Source organism: Leopardus geoffroyi, chromosome D3 (genome assembly GCF_018350155.1).
Source record: "Leopardus geoffroyi isolate Oge1 chromosome D3, O.geoffroyi_Oge1_pat1.0, whole genome shotgun sequence".
In the NCBI taxonomy this organism is placed as follows: domain Eukaryota; kingdom Metazoa; phylum Chordata; class Mammalia; order Carnivora; family Felidae; genus Leopardus; species Leopardus geoffroyi.
Genome location: NC_059339.1, coordinates 26,729,427 through 26,743,656, shown reverse-complemented (window position 1 = coordinate 26,743,656; position 14,230 = coordinate 26,729,427). Strand labels below are relative to the sequence as shown.

Genomic DNA, 14,230 nt, shown 5'->3' with positions numbered 1-14,230 from the left:
CAAGATTTGGACGCTTAATCGACTGAGCCACCCAGGTGCCCCAAGAACTTCCGCTCTTTGAAAGGCACCGTTAATATGAAAATACAAGACACAGACTGGGGAAAAAATATTTTCAAGTCACCTATATGATGAAGTTTTGAATCCAGACTATATAGACGACTCTCTAAACTCATAAATGCAACCTGACAAAGAAGGCGGGCAAAAGATTCCAACATACACTTTGCCAAAGAAGACACGTGCATGGTCGATAACGCACACGAAAACATGCTCCACATCATTAAAGAAATTCCAAGTAAAACCACAGCACCCTGCCACTATACAATCACCGAATTATCTGCAGCTGAAAAGATTGGTCACACCAAGTGCTGGTGAGAACTGGGGCCGCTGGAGCTCTCACACCCGGCTGGTGGGGATGTGAGACAGCACACCCGTTTGGGAAAACAGTTTCTTACAAAAGGTACATGTTCACCTTCTCTATAATACGCTAGTCTACTCTGGGCTTTTGATGGAGGAAAATAAAGGTGCATGTTCAGACAAAGGTGTTTACGTGACAGTTCGTAGTTTCATTTGTAATAACAGGGGCATGGGTGTGGAGTACCCATAAAGGTGGCGTAATAGCCGTGAAAGTGAACGAGAGGCTGGCGTATCCAAGGGGGCGATGGCTCTCAAAATCATTACGCTGAGTGAAAGCTCTCAGATGAAAGAGAGACTAACTGTATGAGCCCACGTATGTGACGCTCTAGGAATTGCAAACTAACCCACAGTGGCAGAAAACAGGGCAATGGTTGCCTGGGCATTGGGTGTGGGCAGGAGGAGGGGAGAGAGGATTTATAAAAGGAAACTTCTGGACCGTGGTATGGATGTTGTCTTCATTGTGGCAATAGCTTCATATGTGTACACATCAAAGCTTATCAAGTTTATTTATTTTTTAATTTTTATTTTAAAAAGTTTTAACGTTTACTTATTTTTGAGAGACAGACGGACAGAGAATGGGAGGGGGAGGGGCAGAGAGAGAGAGAGAGACAGACAGACAGACAGAATCCGAAGCAGGCTCCAGGTTCTAAGCTGTTGGCACAGAACCTGATGCGGGGCTTGAACCCCTGAACCGTGAGATCATGACCTGAGCCGAAGTCGGTCGCTCAAATGACTGAGCCACCAGGGCGCCCCCAAGGTGCCTCTGTACCTTTTAAAGAGGAATAGTTTATTCTTTGTCAATTATACCTTGATAAAGCTGTTCACACACACACACACACACACACACACACACTGCTAGGGACCCTCCACAGAGCTGCTGATTCAGCAGGTCTGGGGCAGGGCCTGGGAGTGTGCATTCCTCAGAAGCTCCCAGGTGATGTTGATGCTGCTGGTCCAGGGACCGCGCCCCCGCTGTAAGAACCACTGACATAGAGTTTATTTCTGCAGTAGGAGTAAGGTGATACGGCTATTCCCTCTTTGGTTTTTTTGTTTTTAAGTTGATTTATTTATTTTGAGAGAGAGAGGGGGGGAGAGAGAGAGATGAGGGGAGGGGCAGAGACAGAGAGGGAGAGAGAGAATCCCAAGCAGGCTTTGTGCTGTCAGTGCAGAGACCGATGCGGGGCCAGAACTCACGAACCATGAGATCGCGACCTGAGCCGAGATCAAGAGCTGGATGTGTAGCTCAGTGACCCACTCAGAGGCCGCACAGCGATCCCATCCTTACGTTCTGGGGGCTAATCCACTCTTCCTCTGACACCCCGTGTCACTGGCGGGCACCCGCGGTATGGCTTTCTTTCATCCCCCGTGACTCGGGACTATTAGGACCCCAGCCCTTGACCGTGACAGCACAGGATGAGAGTCTCATCCAGCCCTGCGTCTTCCCGTCTGTTTAAATGAAATCTGGCCAAGTGGATCCATGGGAGTCTGCAAGAAGGTTGTTGTTTTGGAGGAGAAGGGCCCCAGCGGGGTCCCTGTGAGCTCTCCCCAGCCTGAATTTTTGTTAACAGTCCGCACACGAGAATGGGTCACAGCAGGGAATCCGTGTCAGGGAGGCTTTTGAAGTAGTTTTCTTCTTTTGTGTGTTTCTGGGGGGTGTTTTTGTTTTCGTTTTTTAGTCCAGTTGATTTGTGGGAAGGGTAGGGGCAGCCTTTGTTCTCTCCCCGCTACCTGGCAGGTATCCAGGGAAGGTTTTCTCAGTGTGCTAAGAGCAAAAATAAAGTCTGAAAAGTCACCGGTCCTCCATGCCAGCCTGGGCGAGTTATCTGGGGTTGGGTGGTCCCGGGGCTGCCTCCGTAAGGGAACTTGGTGGTCGAGAAGTCCCCCCAAGCATGGGAGTTGCTACATACAAGCTCCCAAAGCTGCCAGACGGAGCTAATAGAAATGCAGGATGCCTAGAACTTCTGTATCTCAAAACGGACCCAATGTACAGCAAGGTGACTGTAAAGACAATGTTTGTTCTGTACGTCAGATTTCTTAGGAGAGTGGATCTTACGTGTTCTCACCACACGCAAAAAACGGTAACTACGTGGAGTGATGGATGCATTAATTAACTTCATTGCGGCCATCATTTCAGAACGTGCTTCTATCAAATCATCACATTGCACACCTAACAAGATGTCATTTTTATCTGTCGTTAGAACTCAGTGAAACTTAAAAAAAAAAAAAAAAAAAAACAACCCACAGGTTGTCCAGTGAAGTCTGAATTTCAGATAAAAGTGGAATAATTTGTTTAGTATAATTCTGCCCCAAATACTGCGTGGGCAGGCCTGGAGGGTTGGGGTCGTATCAGAGAGGGCTGCCTGGAGGAGGTGAGCCCAGAGAGTGCCCAGTGAGGATGGACAGGGGTAGTGAGTCCAGCATCCCTGCTCCGCCAGACGTTGTAGGGAAATGTACTTATACTAGAACAGTACCCATCATTCATCAGAGATTCCAGTTGAACTATATGTCCTGCCTTTCACCTGGCAGTTCTACAGCCCAATTCATCCCTGGCCGAGCCTTCTTCCTCCTCCTCCTTGCCAGTCTTGTTGCTCTGATCAGTCATGCTTCGTCTTTATCTGTAACCGTCGCTTTCGTTGTCCCCTGAGAATTCATTGACGACAATGGTTAAGAAATGGGTTCTGGAATCTGACAAATCCAGGTGCGAACCCCAGCAGCCGTCGGGTGGCCTTATGGAAGGTGACTCCGTTTCCGTGGGCCTCAGTTTCCTCACTGGTAAAACCGGGATGCTGATATTCCCCCTGGCTCCCAGGTTAAATGAGATACAGCCTACCAAGTGCTCAGACTCTTAGCTTTTATGATTATGATTTATTGGCATTCTTCACTGTTAACCTTGTATGGCAGCGCTGGACCAGTTGGGGGGGCAAGGCCTCAGTGGCCCGTGAGCCCCCCAATCCATGCTTCTTGGCAGTACACCCCAAGTTTTTTTTGTCTCATTGGCCTTATGTCTATTCCCTGGTGTATGTATGTGTGTGTGTGTGTGTGTGTGTATTAAATTTTTTTAATGTTTATTTATTTTTGAGAGACAGAGAGAGAAAAGTGGGGGATGGGCAGAGAGAGAGGGAGAGATAATCCCAACTGGGCTCTATGCTGACAGCAGAGAGCCTGACTCGGGGCTTGAACTCATGAACTGTGAGATCATGGCCTGAGCTGAAGTCAGATGCTTAACCGACTGAGCCACCCAGGCACCCCCTTAGTCTACATTTTTAATACGACATTATTTTTAGGGGCACCTGCCTGGCTCAGTCTGTCTTCTATGAATATTTTATACAGTTCGTAACAAACTGGAGGTCATTAACACTTTCACGAACAATGCTTTTCATGACCAGACGTTCAGAGTGGAGTCATGATTCCCCGAACTGTTTCCCGAATGTTGTCCATTTACTGAAAAGGTTGTCAACTCTTTTGGTAGCTCTTAATAAGGAGATGATAAACACCTTTGTGCATCTATCCTGGGCTTTCGTGCCAACGTGAGTGTCCCCAGCTTCCCAGTCCTCTGTCCAGGGAGAGACCTCCTTTTAATGGGTGTGTGTGTGTGTGTGTGTGTGTGTGTGTGGTCTCGATAACAATCTCTCATTGTCTTTGACACTCTTTGTTTGCTTATTATCGATCTGCCTACCACCCTAAGGTCCAAGAAGATGAGGGTCTTCTGTGTCCTGTTCACTGCTCCTATGTTTCACAAGGCCTAGCGCTGAGCCAGGCACACAGCAAGTGCTCCACAAATGTTTGTTGAGTGAATAAATGAACGAGCGGACCCCACTCACCACAACTTGGCTAAACTTTTCTCAATTTTCCTGCCGTGGTAGCAGAAATGCATTAATTACACTTGAATTTAGCCTGCCGTGTCTTTAAAGGCATGGGCTGTGGAGACCTTGTATGTTTCCTCGGCCCCATTGCCTGGATCCTGGGAGCTGGAGTCGTTTGCTGGGAGGCACAGAGTACCCCAGAGAAGGGAACTCGCGAGTGTGAGGCTCTCCTTCCTCAGCCAACCTGGCCTCTGTGGTCCTTGAATATGGGATTAGCAGCGCCGTGGGCCTGGCTCCGTAGGTGGACAAACTCAACCTCGGCATCAATGGCTCTCATTCAGGGACAGTAACTGGCAGCTCATTGACATTCACTCCTCAATGGATATTTACTGATCTCGCACAGAGAGATAACTCAGCTGGGTCTCAGGCACAAGGAGCCCATATGTTAGGAGGCAGGTGGGGGCTGCCACGGCCATATTGCAGATCATTCGAAGCCAAGATGATAGGTGCTTGAATAGAGGTGTGTGTGGGCTGAGACCAGGCTGCAGGGGTAGAGGCATATCAAGGAAGGCTGCCCAGAGGAGGTGAGAGGGAAGCCGGGCAGGTGCACTGAGGCCAGCGTTCCTGCTCCAGGGAGCACCTGATGCAAAGGTGAAGGTGGAGAGACCTCAAACAGTGCAGGTGAAGACTACAGGATGAGGTCAGGGGGAAGGGGGGCAGTCAGCTGGAGCAGGTACTCAGCGGGGGAAGCGCCGAGACCCGCGGGTGGTGCCGGCCCTCGGTGGCGCCTCCGCTCGCTGTCAGTGTCCACCCCCTGGTCCCCACACTGTGCCCTTGCTGCCTGCCACTTTCAGCTTTTAAATGGAACTTATTTGAGATCAGTCAGGGCACCAGGACCCATTTGAAATCACAAAGCTTTCATATTATTCTCTTCTTCTCTGTAATTTATTTTTTTGCAACGTAGCCTGATTTTTTTTTTTTTTAAAGTGCCCAGCAGCAGTGATAATAATAATAATCTTTGCCTCCCAGCAGTTGGCTTCTGGCTATTACCTTCCGGGGTTTGGCCCGAGGCACATTTATTTTTTTATGACCCGGTTGTCAACTGTGGAAGAATGGTCTCCAAACAGAAATGGGGGATCGTGCGCTCTTGCCGGGGGCTCTGCCCAGAGCCTCCGCTTCCTTAATCCTCCTAATGGTCCTTTGAGGTGAGGGATTATTATCACATCTGATTTCAGGAGTAGTAACCAGGCTCAGAGAGGTGAGGTTACTTGCCTAAGAGCACACAGCTTGTAAATGTCAACCCTGTGTCGTGGCTGAAGATCCTGTGCCCTGGGTTCTGACCCGCTGTGCCCTCCTGGGTCATTTATGTCCTCTCAGCCTCGGGTTTTGCAACTGTGGAATGGGCAGAGCCATACCCAGCTTCTTGGTCTGCTCCTAGGACTGGAGGCTTGGAATTCCTCCTGCCCCACCCCAGTACTCACATCACCTCACTCATTCTGTTTGCTTCACGCACCACTACTTCCTGGAAGCCTCTGACCCTCCCCAGAGTCTCCCAGCCCGCTCCCCCTCACCCCTGTCTCAAGGACAGCGCCACGCCTGGTTCACTTTCCGTGGAGCATTGGGCATGCACTTGGGCAGCGGCGGGGAAAGGTGTCCCGGAAAGCGGAATAGTCTGGGCAAAGGCATGGCCAGAGAGACGCAGTGGTGTGTGGGAACCAGCATTTATTTGGCACCATTGCGTGCAGGGCTGGGTGCTCCATACACGACTCATCCATTCCTGACAATGGCCCTCGGAGGAAGGTAGGCTACGATTTCCGTTCTACAGAAGCAGAAACTGAGCCCCAGTGCAAGGGCAGGAGATCTGTAGAAAGTCACCCTGCTGGGGAGCATTGAGTCATGGAAACGTCCAGTTCGTCTGACTCCAAATCCAAACCTGGCCTCTCTCTCTCTGCACTGTAAGGGATCTCCTGGGTGCTCTAAGCACAGCCCAGTCTAATGTGGAGAGAACATTTTGGATTTTTTTTTCCCCACTAAATTACCTGTAGTCTTTGGTTGACCTTGAGTCTTTGCATCAGATAAACCCTGGGCGTCTTGTGAGTTGATTTTTTTTCCCATTAATTTTTTTTTTTTAATTGTGGCGAGACAACTAATTTTAAGCCTCCAACTCAGTGATGAATATATTCTTTTTTTTTTTTTGTCGTTTATTTATTTGAGAGAGAGAGAGAGAAAGAGAGAGAGAATGAGCAGGGGAGGGGCAGAGAGAGAGAGAGGGAGACAGAGGATCCGAAGCAGGCTCTACAGTGACGTGGGGCTTGAACTCACGCACTGCGAGATCATAACTTGAGCCGAAGTCAGACACTTAACCGACTGAGCCACCCAGGCTCCCCCCAGTGATGACTATATTCTCAAATGCACCCGTAGCCACACCCCAGATCAACACCTGGAACATTTCTGACGAAGGCTCCCTTGAGTCTCTTCCCGATCAGGGGCGTCCCTCCTGTCCCAGCGTTACCAAAATGACTGTAGGTTGGCTCGGCTGATGCTTGAACCTCACGGAGAGGGAATCATACAGTGCGGAGTCTTTGGTTCTCTGGCTCACGTGGTCTGTGGGATTCGTGCACGTGGATGCACGGATCTGTGGCTCGTTCTTTTTCATTCCCTCGTAGCACTCCACCGCTGTTCCCTGCGACACTGCCCTTTGTGTATTCAGTCTCCTGTTGATAGACATTTGGGCTGCGGGCTGACGTCCTCCACTAATTTCACTGATCTCCACATTCACGATTTTGCTGGAAGGGGTGGCTTTCGTGACAGCATTAGGCAGAGGTGTTTGGCTCCCTGGAAATTTAAGCAACTATAAACATCTTCCTGATCTTAATTGTTTGGATCAGAAACATATACATTTGCCTCTCTCTATTTTCTGTTGCAACAGAGACGTGGGCGGTGGAGGGGGAGGCGGTGGGGAGGGAGGGGAAGAGAAACAGATTAAGCTTTGGGGAAAGTTTCTCCTTCTTTTCGCATGAGCTAAGTGGCAGATGATGGAGTCCGCCTGTAATTTAAATTCAAATGCTCAGAGCTGACAGTGGGAGCCATAATAAATGTGTTGCCACTGTCCTTTCGGTGTCCTTTCTGTGCCGCTTTGAAATCTCATAAATAACCGAGAACATGTTGGTAAGATGCCTTCCTTCCCTCCGTGTGCTCCAGTGGAGCAGCTGCGGTTGCTAGGTTGAGCTCCTGGTTGCTAGGGATTTTGTGGTCCTGTGGTGGCCCAGAAATATGATGGATCAGTGGAACATGCTTTTGCTATTAATTGAAATATTTTCACAGCGAATCTCTCAATGTCACTGCATGCTTTGACGTCGGCCCGGTTGGTTGCTGATTCTCGCAGCCTTCTTTGCTAGTTAGACGTAGCTGGAGTGGAGGGGACAAGCGGCCTGGACAGGGAGTCAGAAAAGCCTGATTCTAGTTCTGTATCGGATGCTAATTTGCTGTGTGACCTTGGGCAAGTGTTATCCCCTCTCTGGGCGTTGGATTCCACAAAATTTAAGAACCTGCCAGCTTTACCAGCCTACAGTTCATCACCCACGCTCTGTAAGAGGGCCAAGTGCAAATCAGTTCCTCATCTGCCGGTGGATTAGTGACAAAAGAATTCTTGTCCCTAGCTCACTTTCTCTCAACTCAGCAGGTTTCTGGGCTGAGTCTCCTCGGCCAGATGGTGTGTGTGTGTGCGCAGGAGTTTCAGGCTAATTTTAATATTCAATCAAACATAATTGGGATCATAAATCTGAAAAAGAAAAAAAAAACAACACCCTACAACCCATAAACATCTGATCATGTCACTTTCTCTTTCCTCCTGCTTAAAATCCTTGGGCAGTTTCCCATCCCTTGCCCTGGCGAGAGCAAACAGATTGTACTTCCGTTGTTGATGCAGATCAGTTGGTGGCGGCTGCAGGGGGTGGGGTCCTGGAAACAGTGGGGACTCGCTGGCTTGCTGTGACATCTTGATCGATTAATGATGTCTGCCACAGGTCCGGGAGTATAGACAGGCGTGTGTATTTGCCAGGCCTGGTTGGAATCCAGAGCCCGTGCCTTTAACATCATACGTGAGGCCATCCCAAGTGGCACCAGCCAGCTTCTCAAGCTTTCTTCTCTGTCGGCCCCACCTCCAAAAATACCTGCTTCTGTGCCCGCATTCAGTTGACCACCTGTTGTCCCCCGAGATTTCCTTTGGTCACGTTGTTCCCTCTGCTTGTAGGGACTTACTGCATTAAATCGGTCAGTGACGCCTATGCCTCTTCCAAACTTCAACCTCAGTGTTGTCTCGCCTTCTAGGACAACCTCTATGACAATTTTGAGGTGGATTCATTGACGCCTTCCTGCCTCTGCCCGGACCCCGCCACTTAGCCTGAGTCACACTAAGTTTTATGTCTCTTTCCACGGCTAACCTCGAGAGGCCCTCCAAAATCAAGTTCTGGGGTTCCCTCGGCTTTGCGTCCTCTGGGCCCCGTACACAGCAGAGCCTCAAAAACTACCCAGGGAACCCACGGGTGAATGAGAATCACAGTGCATTCCAAAGACAGATAGGAACGACTTCCTTTCCCTGCAGTCTGAGCTCTGGGCGTCAACACTCCACAGCCTAATTGTGGGTAATTTACTGTGGTTACAAAGCGACCGCATTGTTCCCCCCCCCCCACCCCCGAGTCTAAGCTTTTCATTCTCGCCACCCTGACGGCCTCTTCCTCCCTCCCTTTGCTCGCAGCCCGAAGACAAGCAGAAGGCGGCAGCCGCCTTTGCCCATCTCCAGAGCGCCATGGAGACACTGGGCATCTCGGAGGGCGAGCAGCGAGCCATTTGGCGGGTGCTGGCAGCCATCTACCACCTCGGCGCAGCGGGAGCCTGCAAAGGTGAGTCCTTCCTGCCGAGCTCACCTGCACTGCCAGCTGTCTGCCTTGGCAGGTGCCTGACGAGCCCCTTCTCTCCATGAGCCGGGGCAGGATCAATCTGTCATCCTCTGTGTCTCCGGGACCGGTGTCTGGGAGGCCACCGGACCAGGCGCCGTGAGATGGAAACAGGTCTGGGTTTTTCAAGCAAACCTCATAGACCGGCGGCGGTGCCCCCCGGAGCTCTCCGTGATGATGGAGATGTTCTCCATCCGTGCGGTCCAGACCCAGCCCCTCTCTGCGGGTGGCCGTTGAGGACTTGACATGCAGCTAGTGCACCTGAGGAATTAAAGTTTTAATTGCATTACATTTTAATTAACATAAATTTAAATAGCTATATGTGACGAGCGGCCAGTGTCCTGAGCGCAGAAGGTCTCGGACATTTGAGAGAGAGTTGGGTCCAAGCAATAAAGGTGCTGTGTTTCGATCTCGACATCTTGGAGATGCTCCCCACCATATGTGGTGAAGCTCACCCAGCCATCCTTGTCCTCCTGAGTCTGTCCCTGCTCTTAATGGTCTGTTTACTGATCATCCTTACTTCACCTTGTTTCCCCAAGGTGGTTCTGGTCTTCTCTCTGGCCCTTGCCCCTCCCTAGCCAATCTTTATTCACCTTGCCCTGTAGATGATCTCTGTGACAGCATTTCCGTCTGTGTTTCTCTATTCCTACTGTTTGCCAGTCTTTTTCTTTTCTTTTCCTTTTTTTTTTAATTGTTGCTCGGACGATTGCAGTAGTCTCATTGCTAATGACTACCTTCCTCCCTCTGTCCATCCTCATTGTGACCTTTGGGGTCTTTTCTAAAAAAAAACACAAGCCTATTGTGTGCCATTCCCCTGCTTAGAATCCTCCCAAGTTTCTCCCTTGCCTGCTAAATCAAGTAAACTTCGTTGACTTGACATTCAAGGCTCCTCCCTTCTCTAACCAATTTCTTTGATTTCTTTTGACATTGTAAAAGGTCCTGGGGAGAGTAGGGATCAAGATCAGTGTGGTTCCTGCCTTCTTAAGGATTATGGTGTCTTGTATTGTGATTGTGTCCTTGTCTAGCTCTTTCTATTTTTTTTTTTCCCAACGTTTATTTATTTTTGGGACAGAGAGAGACAGAGCATGAACGGGGGAGGGGCAGAGAGAGAGGGAGACACAGAATCGGAAAGAGGCTCCAGGCTCTGAGCCATCAGCCCAGAGCCCGACGCGGGGCTCGAACTCACGGACCGCGAGATCGTGACCTGGCTGAAGTCGGACGCTTAACCGACTGCGCCACCCAGGCGCCCCTTTTTTTCTTTCTTTCTTTTTTTTTTTGTCTAGCTCTTTCTAGTAGGGAGTGACTTCCTTGGGGCCCAGGACATAGAGCTGGGATTTACTTGTTGAATGAATACATGTGAATTGAAGGCTTTCCTCTGAGGGCTATGTACTGACTCTGGATGATATTCTGGGTCATTTGTGGGCAGCAGACTTCTGGAATATTCTGGCATGTCATTCCTGCCATCCCCACACTCCTGGGCCTTGGGGCTCATTCTGTTGATTCTCATACACGTGAGCTGCATCTATTTGGCCCACTGATTTGATTTTGGAAGTTTCTAGGAGTTATGCTGAGTCAGAAATAAGTAAGGTGGGGACTCCACAGTTAGTCTAAACCAAGGACAGACATGGTGAAAAATCAAATGCCACTCGCCTTTCCAAAACTCAGTCATGGGCCATGCTTGACCCCTTGGCCATTGGGGCACCACCATCCTTTTGCCCACGGGACTGTAATGTGTCCCAGCCTCCTCACCACTGAGACCAGCCTGAGTCACGCACACCATGGTGTGAGAACGTGGCCCCATCTCTGACCTGGGCAGCACTTCTTTTCCTGCAAAGCTCTAATCATCTGGTAAAATCCCCACCTCTGCATCTGACTCCGTCATCCCGAGGGTCAGCAAAGCATAGCTTGTGGGCTAAATCCAGTGGGCTGTGTTTCTGGATAACAGCAGGCTAAAAATGGTTTTTATACTTCAATTAGATGAAGATCTATCTATTTGTAATATTTTGGGATGTATGAACATTTGTTTTTTTTAATGTTTACTATTTATTTTGAGAGAGAGAGAGAGAGAGAGAGCAAGCAGGGGAGGGGACAGAGAGAGAGGGAGTCAGAGAATCCGAAGCAGGCTTCACACAGTCAGTGCGGAGCCCGATGTGGGGCTTGAACTCACGAACCGTGAGGTCATGACCTGAGCTGAAGCCAAGAGTCGGCTGTTTAACCGACTGAGCCACCCAGGGGCCCCAGGATGTGTGCGAATTGTATGGCGTTGAAATGATAGTATCCATAATTAAAGTTTTATTGGAACATGGTCGCACCCCTTCATTCACATGCCCGTGGCTGCGTTCCTGCCACAGTGGCAGAGTTGAGTAGTTGAGGCAAAGATTGTGTGGCCTGCAAAGCTCCAACTAATTGTTATATAGCCCTTTACAGAAAAAGCTGGCCCATCGTCACGGAACGTCATAGCAAGGGGGGATCTTCGTGCCTCTGCAGGGCCTGTTTATGCTGTGAGAAAACTCCTCGGTCCTCTTTAGACCCAAGCCAAGCCAGAGAGAGGATGTTAGGAATCTGGCTCTGCCCTCAACCGGACGTGTGACCTTGAACAAGTTCCCCTGTCTCTCTCTGGTCACCGTTTTGTCAGATGTGAAATTCTGCAGTCGGGCCAGATTACAGGTTCTTAATCTTGGGAGCTTGTTTCCTGACGGTTCTGGAGGCTAGAAGCTCAGGTTCAAGGTCAAGGTGCCTGGCAGGTTGGTTTCTCCTGAGTCCTCTCTCCTGCGCTAGGAGACGGCTGCCTTCCTGCCGCGTCCTCACATGGCCTGCCCTCCATTCATGGGTCTGTCTGTGTCCTGATCTCCTCTTCTTGTAGGACACCAATCACACTGGATCAGGGCCCATCCAGACGACCTCATGTTACCTTAATTATCTCGTTAAAGCCTCAGTCAACAAATACAGTCACAATTTAAAGTACCCGGCATTAGTACTTTAACATACGAATTTGGGGAGGACGTAATTCAGCCCATAATACATCCCAGTCCCTGAGATGAGCCAACGTCTACCCTGTGCCCGGGCCTGGCAGGGGGAGGGATGCGGGGGGCTGTGAGACTACTGTCCCGTCTTGAGAATTTATCATCTTATTAGGAGACACGAGACTTCCAAACTGGGACCAGCTTTGTGAACGGGTTGGGCTGAGGGAGGGATTGCAGAGGTCAGACCAGGAAAGCCCTGAAGGTTCAGAGTCGGGGCGCCTGTGGTTGGGGAAGAGCCGAAGGAAGCAAGCCTATTGTATAGAACGGAAAACCGAGGCTCTTGGTGCAATTAACCAGGATAGAGAACCAGACTTGTCTGAGCTTTGGTGGTCTCCTCTTTGATGGGCAGAACATGGGGTTGATGCGTGGATTAAACGGAATTTGGAAGAGGAAGCTGAACGGGGCTGGGTTCCACAAAGCAGACGTTGAGACAAAGATTTGGGTGCACGTGGCTCTTCTGGGAGGGGATCACCTGTAGAGGAGGGAGACAGGGAAGGGAAGATGGGTGATAGTGATACTACGTGCTTTAACGAGCACGTCACCTGTGGGCAACTGGAGCCAGTTTCACTGGGAATCTCTGGGCGACTCTGAGGACCATGGCTCCCAGTGGTATTGCCTGGAGACAAAGGAGCTGGAATATTTACCCACTACCTCCTGCTTCTCCGTGGATGGAGGTTGCATAAACACCTGCCCTTCCAGCCTGTGCTGGGCTTGAGCGAAGCATGTGCCTGCAGCCAGCGACAGCAGAGAGGCACAGTCAGGTGCCGCAGTGACAGACCAGGGACACGTATGGGATAGGAGGTATGGGATGGCCGGGGCAAGGGCTGGTGCACAGGTCCTCAGTAGCAGCCAGCTCGAGGCAGTCCTTCAGTAAAAGGCAAGTCTAGGATTTTGTTGTTGATCCCAGCCTAGGTGACCCTCCCAAGGTGGCCCAGGTGGTTGCCTCTTGGCTGCACTTAGCTGACACAGGATCGCTCCCACCAAGGCACTCTATAAGCCCTGCAGACAGGTGGGACCTGCCTCCCGATTTCCACAGTCAACGTCAGCCCTCTCTGCCTCCAGTGTGACAAAACAGAGGCTGACAGAGCCCTGTGATCTGTTGACCTGTCACCAGAGGAGTTTGGTGGTGGAATTTCTCTTCTGGGGGCATGTGGGATCCCCCCTCTGATGTGGGCCCCGGGGACCTGACCCACACCTGTCGCTGCCTGTAATGATAAAAGGAAAAGTCACATTTATAAATATTTTATTAATACATGATTATGGCAATAATTTCTCCCAGCCTTCCTCCCCTTGCCCCCCCAACACCTTATAAATTATTTTAAGAGGAGCTGCCGTCAGTCAGCCCGGGAGGCCCTGCCCGATGATTTACTTACTATATATTCTGCTTTGGAAGATTTCATAATAGGTTGCTCTAAAATCAGCTATTAAGAATTTCAAAGTCATATATAAATGTCTTTGCTTTGTGTCATAACAGATCATTTTGAAATATATTAAGAATCATTTCCATTAATCAGGATTTTTTTTTATTAAAATGATGATCTCCTCCCAGCGCGCCTGGCTTCCGTAATTTATTTTGAGGGTCCTGATCTTTTTTTTTTTTTTAGTTTTTTTATGTTGTATTTATTTTTGAGAGACAGAGGGACAGAGAGAGAGAGGGAGACACAGAATCCGAAGACAGGCTCCAGACTCTGAGCGAGCTGTCAGCACAGAGCTCGACGCGGGGCTCGACCCCACAAACCGTGAGATCATGACCTAAGCCGAAGTCGGACGCTTAACCGACTGAGCCACCCAGGCGCCCCTGCCCTGATCGTATTTTAAAGACCAAGATCAGTCCCTAAAGGAACATTTTGGGCCTTATAACCGGACTCAGGGTGTCTAAACCTTTACGATGATAACAACCACCACCACGGGATTGGCTTCGGGTTTGACAGTTTCAAAAGCAACTTGTGCTGCGGTCACGCCTCTTGATCTGATTCGATTCATGCGGTCATCTGGTAAGGACTCAAGAGTCGGCCTGCTGGGTGCGAGGTTTGGC

General features: G+C 49.9%; 1 protein-coding gene across 3 annotated transcripts in view; it reads left to right on the top strand.

Moving 5' to 3' along the window:
- Nucleotides 1-14,230, top strand: part of MYO18B (myosin XVIIIB) — a 259,923-nt gene that overhangs the window by 35,268 nt on the left and 210,425 nt on the right. For all 3 annotated transcript variants that reach the window (XM_045459579.1, XM_045459578.1, XM_045459580.1), the window contains one exon: nt 8,974-9,118. In XM_045459579.1, coding sequence (XP_045315535.1) covers nt 8,974-9,118 — 145 coding nt within the window. The remainder of the gene's footprint in view (nt 1-8,973; nt 9,119-14,230) is intronic.